The 18814-nt window shown below is 47.3% G+C and overlaps 6 protein-coding genes across 10 annotated transcripts; 3 read left to right on the forward strand and 3 right to left on the reverse strand.

Moving 5' to 3' along the window:
* Positions 1-186: 186 nt before the first annotated feature.
* On the forward strand, positions 187-3353 carry LOC108152648 (26S proteasome non-ATPase regulatory subunit 2). Of its 2 annotated transcripts, none has more exons than XM_017282139.2 (2): positions 187-2264; positions 2328-3353. In XM_017282139.2, exons 1-2 carry the CDS (start codon positions 348-350, stop codon positions 3162-3164), a joined length of 2754 nt encoding a protein of 917 aa, XP_017137628.1. In that variant the 5' UTR covers positions 187-347; the 3' UTR covers positions 3165-3353. The 2 variants fall into 2 exon arrangements, with proteins under 2 accessions (XP_017137628.1, XP_017137627.1); XM_017282138.2 differs by having other exon boundaries at positions 188-2264; positions 2325-3353.
* Positions 3354-4854: 1501 nt separating this feature from the next.
* LOC108152608 (polycomb protein Su(z)12) lies at positions 4855-9834 on the reverse strand. 2 transcript variants are annotated; one of them, XM_017282069.2, is made up of 6 exons: positions 9334-9833; positions 9215-9261; positions 8637-9120; positions 7706-8555; positions 6781-7637; positions 4855-6052 (listed from the first exon to the last, which is right to left on the reverse strand). In XM_017282069.2, the coding sequence occupies exons 1-6, from the start codon at positions 9557-9559 to the stop codon at positions 5709-5711; spliced, it is 2808 nt and encodes a 935-aa protein (XP_017137558.1). In that variant the 5' UTR covers positions 9560-9833; the 3' UTR covers positions 4855-5708. The 2 variants fall into 2 exon arrangements, with proteins under 2 accessions (XP_017137558.1, XP_017137559.1); XM_017282070.2 differs by having other exon boundaries at positions 5967-6327; positions 9334-9834.
* An 855-nt stretch (positions 9835-10689) lies between these two features.
* LOC108152139 (probable prefoldin subunit 6) lies at positions 10690-11435 on the forward strand. Its single transcript, XM_017281237.2, has 3 exons — positions 10690-10908; positions 10969-11194; positions 11249-11435. The coding sequence occupies exons 1-3, from the start codon at positions 10830-10832 to the stop codon at positions 11325-11327; spliced, it is 384 nt and encodes a 127-aa protein (XP_017136726.1). The 5' UTR covers positions 10690-10829; the 3' UTR covers positions 11328-11435.
* A 183-nt stretch (positions 11436-11618) lies between these two features.
* On the forward strand, positions 11619-13660 carry LOC108152135 (Golgi reassembly-stacking protein 2). The gene is made up of 2 exons (XM_017281231.2): positions 11619-11789; positions 11989-13660. The coding sequence occupies exons 1-2, from the start codon at positions 11744-11746 to the stop codon at positions 13413-13415; spliced, it is 1473 nt and encodes a 490-aa protein (XP_017136720.1). The 5' UTR covers positions 11619-11743; the 3' UTR covers positions 13416-13660.
* Positions 13661-16362: 2702 nt separating this feature from the next.
* LOC108152138 (larval/pupal cuticle protein H1C-like) lies at positions 16363-17408 on the reverse strand. The gene has a single exon (XM_017281236.2). It carries the CDS (start codon positions 16858-16860, stop codon positions 16474-16476), a length of 387 nt encoding a protein of 128 aa, XP_017136725.1. The 5' UTR covers positions 16861-17408; the 3' UTR covers positions 16363-16473.
* Positions 17409-17455: 47 nt separating this feature from the next.
* LOC108152136 (metaxin-2) lies at positions 17456-18791 on the reverse strand. Of its 3 annotated transcripts, none has more exons than XM_033387358.1 (3): positions 18620-18791; positions 17829-18538; positions 17456-17529 (listed from the first exon to the last, which is right to left on the reverse strand). In XM_033387358.1, the coding sequence occupies exons 1-3, from the start codon at positions 18701-18703 to the stop codon at positions 17523-17525; spliced, it is 801 nt and encodes a 266-aa protein (XP_033243249.1). In that variant the 5' UTR covers positions 18704-18791; the 3' UTR covers positions 17456-17522. The 3 variants fall into 3 exon arrangements, with proteins under 3 accessions (XP_033243249.1, XP_033243248.1, XP_017136722.1); XM_033387357.1 differs by lacking the exon at positions 17456-17529 and adding an exon at positions 17563-17673; XM_017281233.2 differs by lacking the exon at positions 17456-17529 and having other exon boundaries at positions 17719-18538; positions 18620-18790.
* Between the last annotated feature and the right edge of the window lie 23 nt (positions 18792-18814).

The raw sequence follows: 18814 nt of genomic DNA on the forward strand, positions 1-18814 counted from the left end.
CGGTAAAGGCTCTCTTTTACGCTCTTTTTTAAACCGGTTATCTATCTATTAATATTCCACGGAATATCAAAAACGAGGAATATGTAACATAGAAATTGAATTTGTCAGTATATTTACGGTATATTTTTAAAATGAGACGGTATGTTTCGGTATATTTATGACGATCGGACGGTATATTTTATCGATAAGTCTGCGGTCACTCTGTACCAAAAAGCGCTGTGTAATTCAGAAACAAGGAAAAAAAAATATAAAAAAGAGAAACGAAAAGTGAACGCCGCATTTACTGCAAAGTCTAAAATCAAACAAGGTTCTCAAACGAAAATCGTAGAAATATTCGTATTTGAAACATGACGGGTGAGATTAAGCAGGAGCAGAAGGAGCCGGCGGTTGCCGATCCCAAGGATTTGAAGGCGAAACAGGGAGATTCCAGCGATGACAAAGCAAAGAAAGACGATAAGGAGCTGCCCGAGCTGTCGGACGAGGATCAGCAGCTGCAGGAGGAGCTGGAGATGCTCGTGCTGCGTCTGCAGGAGAACGACATAAAGTTGTACCAGCCAGCGCTGGAAATGATGGCTAAGTTGATACGTGCCTCCACCACATCGATGACTTCGGTGCCCAAACCCCTGAAGTTCATGCGCCCCCACTACGAGACGATGAAGACCGTCTATAAACAGATGCCCGACGAGCAGACGCGGCAGCTGTGCGCCGACATTATATCGGTGCTCTCGATGACCATGGGCAGTGGCAAGGATTGTCTGGCCTACAGGTTCTTGTGCGATCGTAAGCAAAAGATCGGCGAGTGGGGCCACGAGTATGTGCGCCATCTGTCCGGTGAGATATCCGCCCACTATCACGACACGACGGGCGACTTCCGCACCCAGCTGATTGAGCTGGTCAAGCAGATTATTCCCTACAACATGGAGCACAATGCTGAGGCGGATGCCTGTGACTTGCTGATCGAAATCGATCATCTGCATTTACTCAGCGAGTATGTGGACGAGTCGGCCTATCCCCGTGTCTGTTTGTACCTGCAGTCCTGCTATCCGTATGTCCCCGAACCGGACAACACCATCATACTGGAGACGGCCCTGCAGCTGTCGCGCAAGTTCACGCAGCATACCCAGGCCATGCGGCTGGCCCTGATGCTGAATGACATGGACAAGATTGGGGAGATCTTCAAAGAGCCCAAGGAGCCGGGCATGCAGAAACAGTTGGCCTTCATGCTGGCCCGCCAGCAAATCTGCCTGGAGCTGGACGAGTCGGTGCAGGACTACGATGACCTCATGGAGATTATGTCGAATGCGAATTTGAACAAGCACTTCCTCAATCTGGCCCGTGAGCTGGACATCATGGAGCCCAAGACACCGGAGGATATTTACAAGTCGCATCTGGACAACTCGCGATCGCGTTTCGCCTCCATTCAGGTGGACTCGGCAAAGCAGAATCTGGCCGCCAGCTTTGTCAATGGCTTCGTCAACGCGGGCTTCGGTGTGGACAAGCTGCTGTCCGAGGATGGCAATAAGTGGCTGTACAAGAACAAGGAGCACGGCATGCTATCGGCCACCGCCTCCCTGGGTCTGATCCTGCTCTGGGATGTCGATGGCGGTCTAACCATGATCGACAAGTATCTGTATTCCACGGATGACAACATTAAGTCGGGTGCCCTGCTGGCCTGCGGCATCGTTAATTGCGGCATTCGCAACGAGGTCGATCCGGCCCATGCCCTGCTCTCGGACTACATTGAGAACCAGAACAATTGCATGCGTGTGGGCGCTATCCTGGGCCTGGGCATCGCCTATGCCGGCTCCAATCGCTCCATTGTGATCGACACCCTCAAGACGGTCTTCTCGTTTGGCGGCAACAAGACCTCTGCCAGCGTGGAGATACTCGGCATCACGGCTCTGTCGCTGGGTCTGATCAGTGTGGGTTCCTGCAATTCAGAGATCACCGAGATCCTGCTGCAGACCATCATGGGGTTGACCAAGACCGATCTGAAGGATACCTACACAAGATTCCTGTTCTTGGGCCTGGGCCTCCTCTATCTGGGTCGGCAAAAGTCCACCGAAGCGGTGATGATGACGCTGGAGGTTCTGGAGGAGCCCTATCGCAGTATGGCGACCACCATGGTGGACATTTGTGCCTATGCCGGCACTGGCAATGTTTTGAAGATCCAGCAGCTGCTGCACATCTGCTCCGATCACTATGAGACTGTCAGCGCCGACGACGAGAAGGAGAAGAGCAAGAAGGACAAGGGCAAGGATAAGGTAGCTCCTTCATTCTTTATCTGTAACTATTTCTAACTATTTTGTGAGTTCCCATTTTAGCAGGAGAAGGAAAAAGAGAAGGAGAAAGATAAGGAGCGCGAGAAGGATCTGTCGGCCACACAGGCGATTGCCGTTCTTGGCATTGCCTTGATTGCCATGGGGGAGGACATTGGCGCCGAGATGGCCTACCGCTCGTTTGGCAACCTGTTGCGCTACTGCGAGCCGGCCATTAGGCGCTCCGTGCCTTTGGCCCTGGGCCTGATATCCGCCTCCAATCCCAAGCTGAACATCCTGGATACGCTGAGCAAGTTCTCGCACGACAGCGATGCGGAGGTGGCACACAATGCCATTTTCGCCATGGGTCTCGTGGGAGCCGGCACCAACAATGCCCGGCTGGCCTCCATGCTGCGCCAGCTGGCGCAGTATCACTCGAAGGATCCCAGCAATCTGTTTATGGTGCGCATTGCCCAGAGCCTGACTCATTTGGGCAAGGGCACTCTCTCGCTGAGTCCCTACCACAGCGATCGCCAGCTGATGAACCCCATGGCAGTTGCCGGACTGATGGCCACGCTGGTGTCGCTGTTGGATGTGAAGAACCTGATCCTCAATCGCTCCCACTATCTGCTTTACACTTTGGTCCCGGCCATGCAGGCCCGCATGCTGATCACCTTCGACGAGGAGCTCAACCAGCTGCAGGTCCCTGTGCGCGTGGGCATTGCCATCGATGTGGTCGGACAGGCTGGCAAGCCGAAGACCATCACTGGCTTCCAAACGCACACAACGCCCGTCCTGCTGGCCATCGGCGAGCGGGCCGAGCTGGCCACCGACGAGTATCTGGCCCTGACGCCGGTCATGGAGGGATTCGTCATACTGAAAAAGAATCCCAATTTTGTCAAATAGAAAGATTCAATCACCGATCATCGATCATCGGATCATCGATCATCGGATCATCGGATCATCTATTAGTTAAGTTCAGGCGAGAAATTTAAGGTTCAGCAACGTAACACCCCCAACAATATGAAGAACTTGTTATTTTTTCGGCAATTGCTTTCAAATGTCATTAATAAACAACTATATCTACTTATAAAACATCAATGGAATGGCCCGAAAGCCCCTTCCCAGAGAAGGGAGACAATGCGCTGAGGCTCAGGGATGGCTCACTTTTCGAATTTCGAATTAAGCAGAGAACAGAGCTCTGTATTATATTGTGTTAAATATCATATCAAGTGACCCATGAGACATCAAGCCAAAGCTTGTTACGCACGGTTCCCTGACCCTCCCAACCGACTGAGGGGCGCTGCTGCACGACCAACCGGTCGCTTGCATGCAGGAAGGATTGGTAAGATAATGATCGAGGAAAAATGTAACCAATCTGATCTTAAAGAGCTAGGTGTCCTATCCTCGCTCACATATAAGGTGGTACAGGGATATAGGATTATAGGCCGAGCATAAGCACATCAATTAGAGCAGGCAACCGAATCGATTCGGTTCTCTTTTCTCGCTCACTCTTCGTTGGATTTTCTGGTGAAGAGAACGAGAAAGCAACACACAACTTTGCTGGGTTTTAGCTTCTCCTTCTGCTCTCTTGCTTTCCAAAGGGGGGGAGGGATCGATCTCTCAATTTTGCTGGCATTTGTCACCTTACCCACCTAATGACCTATTCGATCAGAATTCTAGAATATTTGATCCGTCTCTCTCTCTTCCATCTTAAACCAACAACAACCGCTCTCCTCCGACGGGGGCCGCACACTGCACGAGGAAGATTGGGCAGATTCAGCCATCTGCTGCTTCAGTGTGATATTCCAGGAGCCTACACACAACATTTGGTTGCTCTAGCTCTTATAGTCTTTGAGACAGACAAACATGGCTATATCGACTAGGCTGATCAAGAATATATATACTTTATGGGGACGCTTCCTTCTGGGATCCACTTTTACCACAAATATTCTTCGAGTATCGGGTATAAGAAGACGAATGTTTGCACTTGGTTTTCAGGTTTTCAGGGTGATCCGAATCTGACTAAAGGCAGGATTCGTAATGATCGAGTATAGCTTGAGTAGAGCTGTGATAGGGCAGGTCTCTAGCCAAATTCGATCTGCAAAGCCGAAGGAATAATAGTGGATTTCTGGTTTCTAGTGGATCGAATAGCGAACTGTGAAGTTTAGTCAGGGCTATCCACATCATCCCTGGCATCAATAATCCACTAGGATAAGATGGTAATCTTACGCAAAGCTCAAAACATGGAGCTGTCATACATACATCATTTTTGTTGGTTCTTGATATTCTGCATCAGTTTTGGGTTTATTTTCAAAGTCAAGTCTATCAAAATCAGAGTCACTCTAAACGTGTATGTATATAGGAGGCAAGCCAGCGGCCAAAGCAAATATCAATATCTGCAAGTGGTTTGGAACGAGCTGAGGATCGCCAAACTCTGAACAATCACGAATCAATCACGCGCACTGCGTGTATTTTGTTTTTGCATTCTCGGGCATTCTCTTTTGCACTTTTCAAATCTGAGAGCAATGGAAGCAAAGACAAGCCCAATGCTCTGTACAAATAGATCCATTTTGGTTTGCTTTTTCTTTGAGTGTGGGTTTGAAGTGAATTTTATTTATGTACGTACGGATGTGTATAGTAAATGTAGGTGTAGGTGTAGGTGTATGATATAGCGTATTGGCGTTTCATTGGTTTTGGAATTGCTCGCTCAAAAAACGCACGTTTTTGCTTTTAAAATAGACTCGCGCTTATGCCGTAAATATATATTTTTTTTGCATATACTCTTCGCTAATTACAATTGATACATTTTTGTCCTTTTCATACAGTTAAAAGCTGATTTACATTTTCCCACGGCAGCAGCATTTCCTTACTCTTAGGTCTACGAATGGTTCATTAGTTGTTCAATTGATTGTTGAATGGGTTGCCCTCAGCCCTGTATATGTATGTATGTTTGAATGTCTCTGTGGTCTATTAAGTAATTGCCACGAAAGACAATCATAAATTATCATTTAAGCACAATTATCAGATCATTGTACGATGTTCTTTGCCATCAAAAATGCATGCAAATGATATGCTGTTCTGCCAAGACTCGTGCGAAATTGCTCTCATTCCAGGAAGGACTTATAACTTTAAGCTTAGGTTGACATTAAAAAAAAAAATGCTGTTTAATCCGTGGAAAGGCTTTAAAACAAAGGCCGAACATAAAGCATTGATTAGAATTTAACACAATATAAAGAAGGAAAGGCTTTAAAACAAAGGTCCAACATAAGGCGTTGATTAGAATTTAACACAATATAAACAACTACAGCGATAATGGTAGAAGTGCCTGGTACTATATATACTATATGTGTATGGTAAGGTAAGCAGCAATACGATGCGATGCTTTAGTCAGTTTTGGGCTGTCGATGTTGTGGAGGAGCAGCAGCAGCAGCAGCGTCTTTGCTTGCGTCAGCGCTTCTCGTATTTGGCCAGCGGCACTGAGAGCCTGGTACGCACTCCTGCTCCTCCTCCACCTGATGCTGCTCCAGCTCCTGCTCCTCCTCCACCTGATGCTGCTCCAGCTCCTGCTCCTGTGGATGAGGACTTGCTGGTTCTCTCTGAGGTCGAGCGGGATCGCGCAACTAAGCGTTTCTTGCTGTTGCTGGTTGGTGCTGGCAGTGTTTGATGGCTATTATTATTGCTTTTGTTGCGACTCGTTCCGGTCTCTTCTCCTCCTGCTGCTCCTCTGGTGTTGCTGTTGCTGTTGCCGTTGCCTTCGCTGTACCGCTGACGCTTCCTCTGCGCTGTATTATCTGAAGAGGTGATGTTCGATTTTGTTTTTGTTTGGTGAGAAATGTTCATTAATTAATGGTCAGTTATTACTACAAATTGCCTACGCAGTCATCAACATCAACTGGCAGGGCAATTCCATTGATCTCGACATCAATTTCAACATCAGCATCATCATTATCCTCATCCTCATCATTATCCTCATCTTCATCTTCAATACCCACATCGACCCACGCGTTGTCATTGTGAGGAGCAATCACTTCGGGCGCATCATCCGCCGCCGCCGCTTGCTCCACATCTATCGGATCGATCGGCATGGTTCACATTGAGAGAGAGAGCGAAAAATACATCCAAAACGCACAAGAAACAGAAACACAGATAAAAAAAAAAAACAAAACAAAACAAAGAGAAAGAGAGACGATCGACGTAGACCGTCGTCGTCAGATATGTATAAATTTTGGATAGAAATTTGGAATTTTGTTCATTTTTTGTGAGAGCTCATGACACGATAGATGGATGGATGGATGGAGGATGGATATGGGGATATGCATCTGCTAGTGATTCCCCCAAAAATGGATATATGTACACATGTCACATGATGTGCCTCACTTCTACGGTGAGAATGTTGCATTTTGAGACCAAGCAAAGTGACGATGAGATCGAGATGAAATGCCATTGAATGCCACACTCTATGGACGTCGGATGGCGAATGGCGGATGTCGGATGTCGGATGTCCGTGGGTAGTACTTACCTTTGGGGCTCAATTTGCGCTTCGATGTGGCAGCCGCAGAGGTGGCAGCAGCAGCTCCAGTGCTCAACCGAGTGCCGCTGCGTTTCAGACTGGGGTCGGAGCGCCGTTCCCGTGTATTGGGCAATGGGGCAAGCGGCTGATCGGCGGACTTTTTGGCCACATTCTTGCTATTGTTGGCAGATCCATTGTCCTGGCCGGAAGCTGCTGCAGCAGCAGCGGCCGCAGCAGCCGCGGCACTGGCCCGTTTCAGATGAGCCGGCATTCCCTTGGGCGGTTGCATAGCTGCATTCGAGCTGCTGCTGGCAGCCGCCGCTGCACTGTTGGAGGAGGTAGTTGGTCTGTCTGTACTAGAGGACAGTGCGGACATCTTCTGTGGGGACTTGTGGGCCTTGAGGTCCTCCTGCTTCTTGTGCATTCCCACGTCCAGCCAGTACTCGAGCTGGGCTTTATGCTGGCGCTGCATTAGCTCTTGCCCGGCCGTATATTTGCTGAGCAGACCCTGCAGCTTCTGCACCGTCTTGTATACGTGCTCGTTCGAGATGAGCCCATAGTCGAAGAGGGAGCACATGTGCAGGATGAAGTTGCGATAGAGATTCTTGCGCACGATCTCATGGCCCTTGGCATCGAGGAACATTTCGCAGGCCAATGGCAGCTGGCAGTTGCCCACGAATCCGTGACGCATCACATGCAGATTCCATATCTTCATCAGCTCCTTCTCCCCCTCGTTGACGTCGGAGAACTCGTCAATCATCTGTATGGTCTTCTGGCGCAGCCACAGCGGATCACTCTCGCCCTCCGAGTCAATGTCCAGCTCCTTGGGATGCACGGGCAGACAGGTCTCCGTATGGTGGTACAGCCTTTAAAGCATTATTTTCACAATTATCACATTTTGCCTGCAACTGGTCCAGTATGCCGTATGCCTTACCTGTTGTGACCTGTTATGTACGAACGCTGGTTACTGATATCGTCCTCATCTAGCTCCAGGAACTCATCCAGGCTCGCCTTCTGCCTCCTGGGCCGGCACACCATTAGGCTGGTCACCGAAGTGCGCCGAACAGGGCCGCAGGTGCGGGCAAACGACGAGCCCGATGGCCCGGCCAGATCGTAGGGGGATCCAGCGTACGATCCATCGTACGCATCATTAATGGTGACATCGATGCGCGCACCACTGCCTGCGGGCTGGTAGGTGAAGTTGAACCGGGCATGGCATAGCTTCAAATGCTTCAGCAGGGCGTAGAGACGCAGACAGTCCAGACCGCACCAGGGACAGTTCAGCTCCTGCGTGTATTCAGTCTGCTGGCGCGTATTGTTGCTGTACATGAAATTGTATACGATCTGGATGTGTTCAGGGGGCGTTGTCTTGCAAATGCCATTATTCTTGAGGTTGCTGCCACCACTGCAGTTATTGTTATTATTGAAATGATTGTTATTGTGATTGACCGCATCGGCAACGGCGTCCAGATGATGGACATAGCGCTGGAGCTCGCGTGCCGATATTGTCTCTGGCAGCTGCTCGTTGGACAGCGTCAGATGGAATTTCAGCATCGGACTCTGTTGGTAGACATCGTAGGTGAGCGAGAGTGGAATGTAGCTATCGGGCATCGTCTCCCAGGTGCATTTCTTTGGTGAGAAGGACTTGATGCTCGACGAGTTTAACGGCTGGAGCATGGCCTCGTATTCGCCCTCGGTGATGAATCCACTCGACTTTTCATACAATATCAGCTCAGAGCCGTACATCTTCTCATTGGGACGCGATCGCTTGTTCGATGGGGTTTCTATGGGATGGGAAAGGACGTCGGGACGATGAATCTCAGTCTCGGACAGATGTTTTTGCTCTCTACTAATCCTGTTTTTACCTGCATTCTCATCATTGCACGTGGTGGCGGGCGACGACAGGACCTTGATCCTAAAGAGCAGCTTGTAGAGCGTATGCTGCTCACCCATCGGACGCATGGCCTGCAGAGGTATGCTGATGGTGGCATGCTCCCCAATGCGATTCTTCGGATTGTACACGATCTGTGAACTCTTGCTGAGCAGCTCCTGAAAGTCCAGCGTGCTGTCCTTGCGCTTGCTCCGCGTGATCTTGTACAGCGTGGTCACAACACAAACCGACTCACCGGCTTCGCAGAGCAGTTGCTCCTGCAGCAGCTCATCGCTGTCCGATGATTTGATCTTCTCGTGTAGCGAGTCGTAGATAACGTGCAGGTAGTTTTGTGTTACGGCTTCGGATTTTTGGATTATGCTCTCCAGCATGGAGTTGATCTGGAAGGTGGCCCGCTTCTTGTTGGTGCGCGACATTCGCTCCTTCATATAGCAGAGCGTTCGATTCAGGAATATGGGCTGCACCAGGGAGAGCAAGAAGAGAACATGTAATGCATGTGCCGTCTCGCGCTGTCTAGGAGATGTTATGTTGTGTTAGATGGTCTCCACTTACGTTTGTCTCATGGCGGTTGCGTAGATACCGATAGATTTGCGTGGGCTCTGAAAATCAGCAGCATTAACCATTCATTATTAGTTTGTCTGTCTGGCCCTCCAATCTCCACTTCTACTCACTTTCAAATGCTTGCAAAAAGAGTTCCTGCTCTTGTTGGTGTCCATTGAGCTTCCCGTTGGCCTCTGCCGCTGCCGTCCCCGTGGTCGTTGGCGCTGCCAACGTAGCATTTGTTCCATCTGCTCCATTTCCATGGCCATGAGCCGCGTTCGATCCGCCGTTAATGCCATTTGCCGCAGCGCCAGCGCCATCTGCATTGTCTTTCTCGCGTTTTTTCGCTGGGGCCATTGTGTGTTCGTTTGTGTGTCACGATGCGAGAACTGCTGAGGATGGTGGGATGGAGGGGGGTGGGTGCTCTAATTGTTGGAAATGCAACCGCTGGGCGCACACACACACAATATCCACGCACAGACTAACAACGCGCTAACATTTTAGAACATATTCACATTTGTTTTACCCATTTAGCATGAGTTTTTGATTTTTTTCCGCGATGCTTTGCGTGTTTTTGCCGTTTCCCTTTTCGGCGCGAAACCTTTTGCTTTTGTCTCAGCGTTATTATCAGTGCGACCCTCAGAAATATACCAAAATATACCGTCTCATTTTAAAAATATACCGTAAATATAATGATGAATTCAAGTTATATATGCCTTGACTTTTATATTCCGTTGAATATTACTGGCTAGATAGAACCCTCAGCCCTGCCCACATAATTTTATCCAATTAATAAATCTATTTTCTACTTGACTGGTTTATTTTGAATACTTGACTTTGATTTGTTTTGCCTCAATTTTGGTTCCTCAACAACAATATAGCGTCTCGTATGATGGAAAACCGAACTTAGCCCACTTAAGCCCCCTCTATTTAATTAGTTCAACTACTTGAGGTAAATGGCGGACAATATTAACGATTGTAAATTCTTCTTGTAGATTCATGGCATTTTTCCTCTGAACTTAAAGAAAAGCACTACATATATATTTCACCTGAACTGCGCTAAAATTATTAAATTTTCATTATTTTCGGTGGAAAATTTAAGTACCCCCTTGGCTTACAATGGGTTAATTGTTCTCCGTCAAGGATTGGAAACCATATTGCTCAATTTTGATGTTTCGTCGAATATTATTGACTATATACAACATTTAGCCATGCCCACATAATTTTATACGATTGATGAATAATTTTTCTACTTAATTGGCTTATTCTTAATACATTATTCGATAAATACATTAATACAATCTTTTATTGGATTTTGAGTAAACAAATTGTATAGCGAAATAGGGAAAACAAATAAAACGTGAGAAAAAGACTGTAGTCTCAGCATTTAGCCATTCGCTTACGTTCCATTATTTAACATTTTTGATTTATTTAACATTTTTCTATTGTTTCTCAACAGCTGTTCTACTTTCCAATACAGACGATCTGGCAACACCAACACACTGATAGAAGCGTGCAGAGCACTTAGATTTTTTTTTGACTTGAATAGTAAAAATTATCAACAGTCGGAGCCGGCACAACTGTTTTTAAAGATCCAAATATCTTAATTAACTCTTCACTCAACGCAATGAATATGGACAAGAACAGTGCAGCGTTGTACAAAAAAATGCAGACCGAGGTTGAGTCATATCAAAACCTTCAGAGGTGTATGTAAATGGAGACGCACATTTCCGTCCAAATTTAATAATACTATTTGCTCCATGCAGCCTGCTTGAAGATGATCAGACAACGCGCACTACTGGAAGGCCAGCTAAATGAGAACAAGTGCGTTTTGGACGAACTGAATCTCTTGGGGCCAGACAACAAAGTCTACAAACTGTTTGGCCCTGTGCTAGTGAAGCAGGAGCTGGAGGATTCACGTCTGAACGTGGGAAAACGCATTGAGTACATCTCCAAAGAACTCAAGAGTTCCACCGATACCCTGGAGAACATGTAAGAAAGCACCAGCCCGGCTAGACTTTTTTGTATTACAATTTTTCTTTATAGCGAAAAGGATATGCTGAAACATCGGGAGGCTGCGGCCAAGTACGAACAGCAGTGGCAGGTGGCGGCGGCCATGAAGTGAAGGCCCGCAGGATTAAAACTAAGACCTAATTTATAATTGTTTTGTAGATGTTTCAGAGCAATAACAACACCAGCATCATCTTGGAAAGAATAAATGCATTTTTAAGGAGAAACTGGCCATTTTAAATTAACATTAGGTGGAAAAAGCGCAGGGTTCAGACTTTCGCGTATATTCGATTTTTTCTATCGAAAAATGCCCACCATCACCTGATTTCCTATCGAAAGGCGGTATTCTTGCAGTATTATTTTTACAACATAGTAGTGCTGTCAAATATTTAAAATCTATCGATATATTTAAAATTTTGACAACCCTACTACATTGCCACGAAGAACAGAATTTTTTTGTTGGCACATCTGAAATTATTTAAAAACACTGCATTTAATAGTGCATTTCGAATAATTTGACGCAATCAAACGATGGGTTCGAGTCACAGCATACACGTACCCGGTGGGGGCACAGAAGGTAACGTACACACCCAGAGGAGGGCGGACAGGACATGGACCACGTAAACCTTACGTTGTCGGTCGTCGGTCGTTGGTCTCACAATTAGAGATCGCAAGCACCCTCGCACACGCACCGTACCAGAACACGTACACGTAGACGGACAACAATATATGCATATGATCGTATAATACAATTTTAATGGTCTCATTGTCTCCAGGTTACCACGTACTCAAAGTGCAAGACAACTCGCCGGGCCAGAAGGCCGGACTGGAGGCCTTTTTCGACTTTATTGTGGCAATTGCCGGCACTCGGCTGGACCAGGACAACGACATGCTCAAGGAGCTGCTGCGTCAGAACGTTGACAAGCCCGTCCGTCTCACCGTCTACTCCAGCAAAACACAAACTGTGCGGGAGCTGACTCTGACTCCAAGCACTAGCTGGGGTGGCCAGGGACTGCTGGGGGTGAGCATTCGTTTCTGTTCGTTCGAAGGGGCCAACGAGAGCGTGTGGCACATACTGGAGGTGCATCCCAACTCTCCGGCGGAGCTGGCCGGGCTCCGGGCCTACAGCGACTATGTAATTGGAGCGGATGCCATACGCCACGAGAACGACGACCTGTTCACGCTGATCGACACGCACGAGCAGCAGCCGCTGAAAATGTACGTCTACAATCTGGACGACGATGCTTGCCGCGAGGTGACGATCAAGCCCAACACGGCCTGGGGAGGAGAGGGTGCTCTCGGCTGTGGCATTGGCTTCGGCTATCTGCATCGCATCCCGGTGCAGGCAGTCCCCGTCCCAGCCTCTTCGGCCTCGGTTGCTACTGCAGCCGAGGCCGCTCCATTGCTGACGAGCGGAGGCGGACCGGCACCTGCCCCTGTGGCAGTTGCCGGCTCTGCTGTCGTCTCACCAACGTTGCCTTACATACCGCCTCTGGCCAACACCTTTGCATCGACAAATGCCGAGATAAGACCTCCAACCATTGAGCCGCCAGCCCAGAGCCTATTCAAGACATATTTCAATCCGGACGAATCAACAGATGCTCTCACCGCGGCGTTGGAAACTCAGGCAACCATTGGAGAGCCCCAGCTACCAGCCCCCTCAGGCAACATACCGGCTCCAGCTCCTATTCCTGCTGCACTAATTGCTCATCCTCCGCCTGCGACTGTGGCTGGACCTCTGGCTGGTGTTTTTGCTCCACCTCCGCCTGCTGCAGCCCCAGCAGTAGTTGAGGCACAAACGCAGTCTGTACCGCCACCAGCGAATATCTTCATACCAGGCGTCTACGATCCCAACACACAGCACAATGCGAGCGTGGCCCTCGGTGGAATACCGGCAGCCCAGCTGCCGTTCCCACAGGCCACAGCGGCGCCACCACAGCTGCCTCCTGCAGCCGTGCCAATGTTCTCCACATCACAACAGGCCTACATGTCGGCTCCGGCGGCTCTCTCTTACCCGGCTGCTCAGACGGTGCCGTCGTATCCGCAGGTGCAGCCCTCCATGGGCGGCCTGTTTCCCACGCAGCCAACGCCGCTGCCACCACAAATGGCCCATGTGTTCTCACCACCGCAGGCGCAGTCGCAGCCGCCCCCATCTGGCAGCGAACAGCAGCAACAACCGGCTACAACTCAGGCCGGCAACTAAGACCACATCCACATCTGAGCGGCGCTGTGTTGTCGAATTGGACAAATTGTCGTTAAGCTTTTATCTTTCATCTGATAATTTTTTACGATGGCGATACCCAAGGCCACGAATGGGGAGACAAGGCAGAATGCTGACATAACATCAATGGTACCCGCAGCAGAAAAATATGTAAATGGCATTCGTAATATAATATAAATTAACTATTGTAATAAACAAATAATATACACAAACAAAATCTTATTATAGATTCCATCTTTGAATCTATATAATATATATGCACATACTCCTGTGTGATCCCTGATCACAACGGCTTTCTCTTATCAGAATGTGTACAAATTTTAGAGCAGAAATCATTCCACTCTGTCTGAGAGCCTAAGAAGTCTTTCCATTTCGGATCGAGGTTGTTCATATGTACAGCCCAAAGAGCACTTTTCTCAATTATTTTGAGCGTGAGGTAATGCGAAAGACGGCCATCACTGCTGGAAAATATTAACCGTCCTATATATTGCAGGTGCAGTTCAAGGGCTATGGCATTAAAATCAATAATGCTCAAATCTGTGGTGCCATTTGTATTACTGGAATTATGGTTGAGGGTTTTCTTCAGAAATACCTTTTGCAGCTGATCGATATCCCTGAAACGAATGCTGCCCCATACTTGGACACATCGAAGCTTCAAGAACTTTGTCCACTCTTCTGGTTGATGGAGAAACTGATCCATCAAGTTCTTAGCTTGATTGATAACTTGATGAACTTGTTTTTTATAGGAGAGTCCAGGAGTAAACACGAAGTTCAGGTATGAAATCTCGGATGTTCTTTTAATCGCTTTCCCTGTTATAATCCATTTCTCCAATGCCGATACCCTGCCACCACCCTTTTTGAAAACCATAATTTCGGATGTATCCATGTCCACATCCATGGCCCATTTGTGGCCGTAACTTTCCAGTTGATCAATCATAGCCTGGAGGTCGTTGATCTTTTCCGCAAGTAGAACTATCTTGTCAGCGTGCATCAATATGTGTATCCTGCGATCATCGATGAAGAGACCTCCTTGTAGCTCGTCTGGAAGATCGTTCAAATACAAGGCGGCAAGCATTTGGGACATATTTTTCTGCTCTCGATCTATGTTTTCTCTGTAGCATCGTTTAAGCAGATTAATAATCCTTGGGGAGACTCCCATGTCAAGGAGCTTGCGCCATATAAGCTTTCTAGCCGCTCCCTGGGTAAAGGACCTCCAACTGACGAAATACGCATACACCTTAGCTCCTCTTTCCGTCAATTTCATATCGACAATCGCTGTTAAGTTGTACACCATATCGACGCTGGAAAGTTTCTCCCAGAATCTGGTCTGGTACTCATTGAAGATATTGGTATGGCCGCACCATTCGATCAGTCTGTCTTGCACTATTTTGAAGAGAGTCTTGATTAAACCATTCGAAGAAACAATATTTGTGCAGGAGATCTGTCTCATATTCGATCCGTCGAACATGGCATTGCATCGAACAACCAGTTCGTTGCGGAAATCCCTCAATGCTTGCTTGGAAAACGACCTCAATGAGTGATGTTTGAAAGCAAACTCTACTTCTGCACTGGTAATATCCGAATCAAGCCTGGTGTTCTGCGAGAGAATGCTGGAGTCAAATGACCTGATATTATTTGTGTGTATTTTGATTGAAGAAGCTCCCGGCACTGGGGCATCCATCAGGGGCAGATCTAATACCAGACAGATGGGCAAGTGATCAGATCCGTGTCTGGTGCCCCCTGTATCTGGTTTATCCACCATGAAATCACTCACTACCGGCATTAGATCTTGGCTGACTGCTGCAAAATCATTTGTGGAATTCCCCAGCTTGCTCGGGGTATGGTATGTGAAGCTGCCTTTGGCGTCGCCCACCGTCAGGCCGTTCAATATTTGTAGCTTATTATGGTCGCAAAATTCCAGAAACTGTGATCCTCTTCCATTCCGTTTTTTATCTTCAGAGATTCGACCATTTGTGTTGGCGACACAGGGATAGTTGGAGACTTTCTGCTTGAGCCCGCCCAGACGGATGTTGACATCACCAATTATTATGGCATTTTCTATGGTATTCGGTTTGTTGCTAAAAACTTGTGTCACCGGCAAGAATTCGCCATTCCAGTCGGCTCCTCGTATGTAGAGCGGTATTATGTGTAGCATTTTCTCACGCCAGCATAGCTCTACGATCTTTATATCTCCCACATCGGTTATAGCGTGCGTTAGTCCCATTTTGTTCAGGCATTTCCGGATTCCAATTACAATTCCGCCGATTCCACGTCCGTGACGATAGATCTTTATGGCTTCCTTCCAATAGCAGGCATAGTCGGAGAACAGTTTTTCAAACTCTTCTGTCACGGGTGTACCGGGAAGCGTATGGGTTTCAATTAAAATAAATATGTCGAAATTCCTAAGATATTCAGTAAATTCTTTGTCCTTTAATTTGCTTTGTAGACCACGGATATTATATGAAACTATTTTTAGCAACGGGACGTCGTTCTTCCGTTTGTCGCGGATCATTTTGCTCACGGTGGCAGCTACAACTTAAAACTAGTTTCGCCACTATATTTTCATTTAGTTGAACCCTAAACTTGGACTCAACTGGCTATCGACGTTCCCACTTCCGCTCTACCTCTCCCTTGCATCTGGTGAATCATCCAACTGATAATGGCAATAATTTGCATGTACTTGTGTAATGCTTACTCCGAGCAAATGTTCCTTTTCTTCACATTCGTGTCGCCCATTAATAGGCATAATTATACAATTAAAGCTAATTTATATAAAAATTTCAACAGCTTATATTGCTTTCTGATTGGAGGCGCAACAAGAAGTAAAGAGACAAATTCCAATTGAAACGCGATTGATATCGACTATATATCGATATATACCAATTGATATCGGCATTCGAATGTCGATTTAAACAAAATCTGCAACTGCATTATTCAATCTACTGTAGGCCCCACTGGGCAGGTAAACGGATGTGGATTACAAAATCTTTCTTTATTAGGTTGTCGTTTGATGGTTGAATCGTGGCAGGAAGGAAGGTGTTTACTTCTTCTTCAGGAATGGGCTGACAATGGCCGGAGCAGCATAGGTGGTGTACGCAGGAGCAGCCGCAGCATAGGATGTGTAAGCAGGAGCAGCAGCTGCGTACGTGGTCACAGGAGCGGTGTAGGCGCGGACACCGTACACCGAAGAGGTGTAGGCTGGAGCAGCTGCAGTGTAGGTTGAGTAGGCCGGAGCGGCAGCAGCATAGGTGGAATAGGCAGGAGCAGCTGCAGCATACGTGGCCACGGGAGCCGAGTAGGCCACGGGTCCAGCGGCATAGGTGGCAGCATAGGACGGCGCAGCAGCGTATGTGGCAACCGGAGAGGAAGCCAGGAAGCCAGCCTGGGCAACGGCGAAGGTGAGAGCCAAGCAGATGAGGAACTTCATGTTGAGCTGTTTAGAGTTGGTTGGTTTGTCAGTGAATGATGCTGTTTCCCAATTAGCTCGATCGTTTTATAGTCCGAATTGGCCCGGAGGGAGGCCTGCCTGGCCAAACGGGTTTACGGCTTAGGCATTCCCAATAACAACCGAAAACTAAATTAGAACACAATTGCGTCCGCATTGAATTTCTGCATGGTAACGTTCATTGAATGCGGATTCAATCCTCTGCCGTCGCACCTTTGTGGCAGAACCTAGCCTCCAATGTTTGTCGGCTATTACCAGTCCAAGCCGTGTCAAATGGATTACTCTTTCTCCTCTGATGCTTGAGGTACGGCGACAATTTGTGCCTGCTTTTCGGCTGCTCCATCTTGCGCTGTTATGGTGTAAGATGGAATAGATGTACCATAGATTGACTTGAATACACATCACTCTTATTGCATAGATTAAGATTAGTTCTTTGCTGTTGAAAATGCAAGCAATCTGTGCAACAATTCATAATAACACGAGTTTTGTTGTACATCTTAACCTTGGAGCGGTGCTTTGACCTCTCAATTGTCAATTCCAACTTGTGTTAAGACTGTAAATTACTCCTTTAACAGAATATAAATATAAGGCAATTTATTCACACATATTTTCAGTAACAACAAACAACTTTAGATGAAGTCGATTTACTTTCTGAAAATATATTTAATAGAAAAATATCGTAAGTAATTTGTTCATTCAATGAGCTATAGAGCTGTTTTTATAAAAATGCACTCAAAAGAACTCTTCACGCGTCTCGAATCGGTGGCACAACTTATAAATCAGCAAGGTACAAAGCTGGATTAAAAAAAAAAAAAAATAAATAAATAAAACAAAACAAAATGATATAAACTATAATTTTGCATTTATGCCGCCCTTTTTTGGCTGCTTGTGTGTGGTACAGAATGATAGAACCAAAAGTAAAAAACTTAAGATAAATTCATTGCAGGCACCTGGTCTGAAAATATTTGTCATCAATGAAGCGACAGAGCTCCACCAAAAGCTTGAACTTTTGCACGGTCTGGGCCAGCGCCATGTTGGGTAGCGTGGTGGTCAGAATGCTGAAGAGATGTCCAAAGGCGATGGCATCCAGTTCACAGGGCTGTTCGCCATAGAAGAAGGGCGTGTCGGGGGACTCTTTCAGTTTGTATTCGAGCGTCTCGCAACATTTGGCCACCTTTTCAATGACGTTTTCTATGTCCAGGTCGTTCCACTGATAGACCTTCAGCAAACGGAGCGCGTTGTGGCGCTTGCCATAGTTCTGCATGTGGTTAATGGGCCACGGATAGACACTGCCATTGCGCGGAGCTGTGACCTCCTTGTAGACGCGCTCGTTCTTAAAACTGATGTACAGCTCGGCCATGGTGAAGATGTTCTCCACAAGCGACACATACGTCCGCATATCGGCCTTCTCATCATCGTCCTGCAGGTTGCCGATGGCCATCTCCTTCTGCTCAACAAAATTGACGATTGGCTCGAATTCGGCAAAGATAAATGCCCCAGCTCGGATAAAGGGCAGCTTGGTCATGCGTCCACCTGGCGACATGTGCTCTGCATTGGAGCATGTGCGCACGTCAAAGGGCAAGTTGCACATCTTGAGGTATGCCTTCACGGCCAGGCAACTGGCGTTCTCCGGCAATAAAATCTGCTCCACTTCATAGGGCTAGCCGCGAAAGAGAATTGCGAGAGGAATGCATGAGGCTTGTGATTTGCACCGGCTGCGTGTTTGGGATGGGATGCCTACCTGGTAGAGTGTGGTGTCTTCTGGCCATGGCTCCACGGACAGCTTGTTGGCGGTGGCCAGTTGGCTTAACAATACAGATTGCATTTTCTTCAAATTCCACACACAATTTCCAGCACAGCGATGAAGTAATCAAAAACAGCTGTGATTCGTGACACGCCGTGACAACTGGTTGTCATTTTGATAACATTTGAAATT

Source organism: Drosophila miranda, chromosome XR, assembly GCF_003369915.1.
Source record: "Drosophila miranda strain MSH22 chromosome XR, D.miranda_PacBio2.1, whole genome shotgun sequence".
Classification (NCBI taxonomy): Eukaryota; Metazoa; Arthropoda; class Insecta; order Diptera; family Drosophilidae; genus Drosophila; species Drosophila miranda.